The sequence below is a fragment of the Anarrhichthys ocellatus genome, unplaced genomic scaffold, assembly GCF_004355925.1.
Source record: "Anarrhichthys ocellatus isolate YVR2014 unplaced genomic scaffold, GSC_Weel_1.0 scaffold14, whole genome shotgun sequence".
In the NCBI taxonomy this organism is placed as follows: domain Eukaryota; kingdom Metazoa; phylum Chordata; class Actinopteri; order Perciformes; family Anarhichadidae; genus Anarrhichthys; species Anarrhichthys ocellatus.
The window spans coordinates 1419304-1421734 of NW_022280044.1; the positions used below are offsets into that span (position 1 = coordinate 1419304).

Consider the following 2431-nt stretch of genomic DNA (forward strand, 5'->3'; position numbering starts at 1 on the left):
GGGGGGGGTTAATGAGTGAATGTGTTTGAACCAGCTGCACACTTTCTGTGCACACCTTCCAGGCATCAGTGGCCATCAACAGAATAACAAGAAATGAATGTGTATAATTATACTAGACTCAAAGCGTCGACATCGGGACGGATATACAGATTTCTATCACCGCATGAATAATGGAAAATAAATATTTTGTATTGCACAAATTGTGTTTTTTGTTGCTGTTATTATTTAATGTTGCTAATAAAGATTCAAGTGTCAATACTGAACTGATCAATTAAAATGTACCCAACCAAATCCACCACTCCTACTGTATGAATTACATTCTTAAGTTAAATAAAAACTGCTTCTCACACAGCCAGAAAATAATGAATCAATTTGTTGGACATGTCTTTTGTTGATGCTGTCTCCAGTCTTCCTCAGAACTCTTCTTATTTGTTCTAAAATAACTGTTAAAACTCTCCTGTGGCTTATTTCTTAATGAACCTTTTGCTAAACAAATTGCGGTGATGAAAGATGTTGTTAATAATCTCTTGTATAACTGTGTGTGTGTGTGTGTGTTTGCAGCAGGTTACGCTGTGGGGGTGCAGCAGTCCTCCCAGGCCCAGGCTGTGCTGGGTACCTACTCACCAATGGCCTCTCATCAGCGTAGCATAGTTCAGGTAAACATAGAGCACCCAAAGGTCTCGTTCTGCGTCAGCCTCCAATAACTCAGCCCCCGAAAGAAGCGTTTAGCACTTCTGAAAGTGCTTGTGGTAGCACATTCTTCACTCCAACTTTACTTTCTTTTTCTTTTTTCTTCTACAGGGAGGTGTTTCGGTGTCCTATCCCCAAAGTAAAGCAGTGACCGGGGTTGGTGGGGAGGCGGGTTACTGCTGTGTGGTGCCCCCCCCCACCCTCCTCCCACCACGCCAGCTGCCATCCTCCCAGCTGCACCGGCCTCAGTGCCCGGGCCTGGAGCGCACAGTACTGACGACGCCTCGCCAGGGTGGAGGGATGAGATTTGAGTTCCTGCGTGAACTCACGCGCGTACACACACACATTCTTAACACAAACACTCTTTTTTCACACTCCCTCACCTACACCTGCCTTCCTCCTGACGACGCCCACAGGGTATGCCGTTCACACTCATTACAAGCATGTGCACACACACACACACACATACAGAAATGTACCACTGTACCAAAGCTTAATAGTATTTATCAGCGCTGCTGTATTGAATGCATAATTTATATACACAAATGGAGTTTTATATTGATATTAAATTATATATTGTGTTCCGAGGAAATGCACTGTGTGAATAGAATAAAGTACTGTGGCTGGATTGACGATGTCACATTTCTATATCATCCCGGCTGTTTGTTTCCTATAATGTTGATGATGCTCAGGACAATAACAAGAGATAAAGTGCTTTACATGAGGACATGCTATCACATGATAATCAAAATGACGTGTGCGCTGTGGGAAAGCAGAGATACGGGACGTTAACCTACCACTGAGTTCATAAATGAGAGATGAATGTCATTAAAAGCCTTAATGTCTGAATAGCTAACAAGCAAGTGAACGATTTTACATGAACATGGTGGATCATTAAGGGCGTTTAGTATGAGGGGATCTTGATATTATTAGGAGACTAAGAGTTTTCATGCAGTCAAATAAACTAATCACACCACTGACGAGAGTCTCACTGAGACTTCAGCACCCCCCTCTGCTCAGAAACTCTCAGTAGGTGTACATGTAACACGGTGCAGGTTCATGTTCCATTCCCTCTTTTAATCTGCAGAACATTTCACAATTAACTGGTTTCCCGTTTGCAAATTTAGCAAGCAATCACCAGCTCATTTTAATATTTAAGAAGCTGACTGGTAAAGAAAAAATGTGGGCATTTTTGCAATAAAAATGGCCAAAACAATTAACTGATCATTAAAATGTATGCCATTTGATTTCATGTCGAGTGACTCAATCATTTCAACTCTTATTACTTGTGGTACAGAAGCATGTACATGCTTTTCCACAGCAGACATTTTGACTTGTAGCAGGAGAAGCACACAGGTGTTACTGATAACATTAACGAGGGCTCTGCTCTATTTCAGTGTCCCAGTTTAACCGTGACAGAGAGCCGGCATGCACAAGACCCTGAAACTGAAGCAGTTAAACAAAATGCAGCCATTGTGTTATTTACACCTGTGCTTTTCCTTCTGTGACTCTGAAAACGGTCCACTCAGATGTACAGATTCATATCCGACTAAATGTGTCTTTACAGACAAACAGAACCCTTGCATTATATAAAACACTCAGTCTTTTGAGTCTTCAAGCGTTGAGCATTTCACACGACTGCAAAACACACTTTCATGCAAGCAATAACTGATAAGCCGATGTGTGTTATTGTTCAGAAGTTGTGTAATTCATTTTGTTCCGAGTGATTCATATTCTTCCC

At 41.8% G+C, this 2431-nt stretch overlaps 1 protein-coding gene across 1 annotated transcript in view; it reads left to right on the plus strand.

Annotated features, from left to right (window-relative positions):
- The window catches only part of arpp21 (cAMP-regulated phosphoprotein, 21), a 10414-nt gene extending 9346 nt beyond the window's left edge, over positions 1-1068 (plus strand). Inside the window, 3 exon segments of the mRNA XM_031854214.1 lie at positions 562-656; positions 802-888; positions 890-1068. Of these exon segments, the coding sequence (XP_031710074.1) occupies positions 562-656; positions 802-888; positions 890-967 (260 nt within the window). The 3' untranslated portion in view covers positions 968-1068.
- Positions 1069-2431: the final 1363 nt, after the last annotated feature.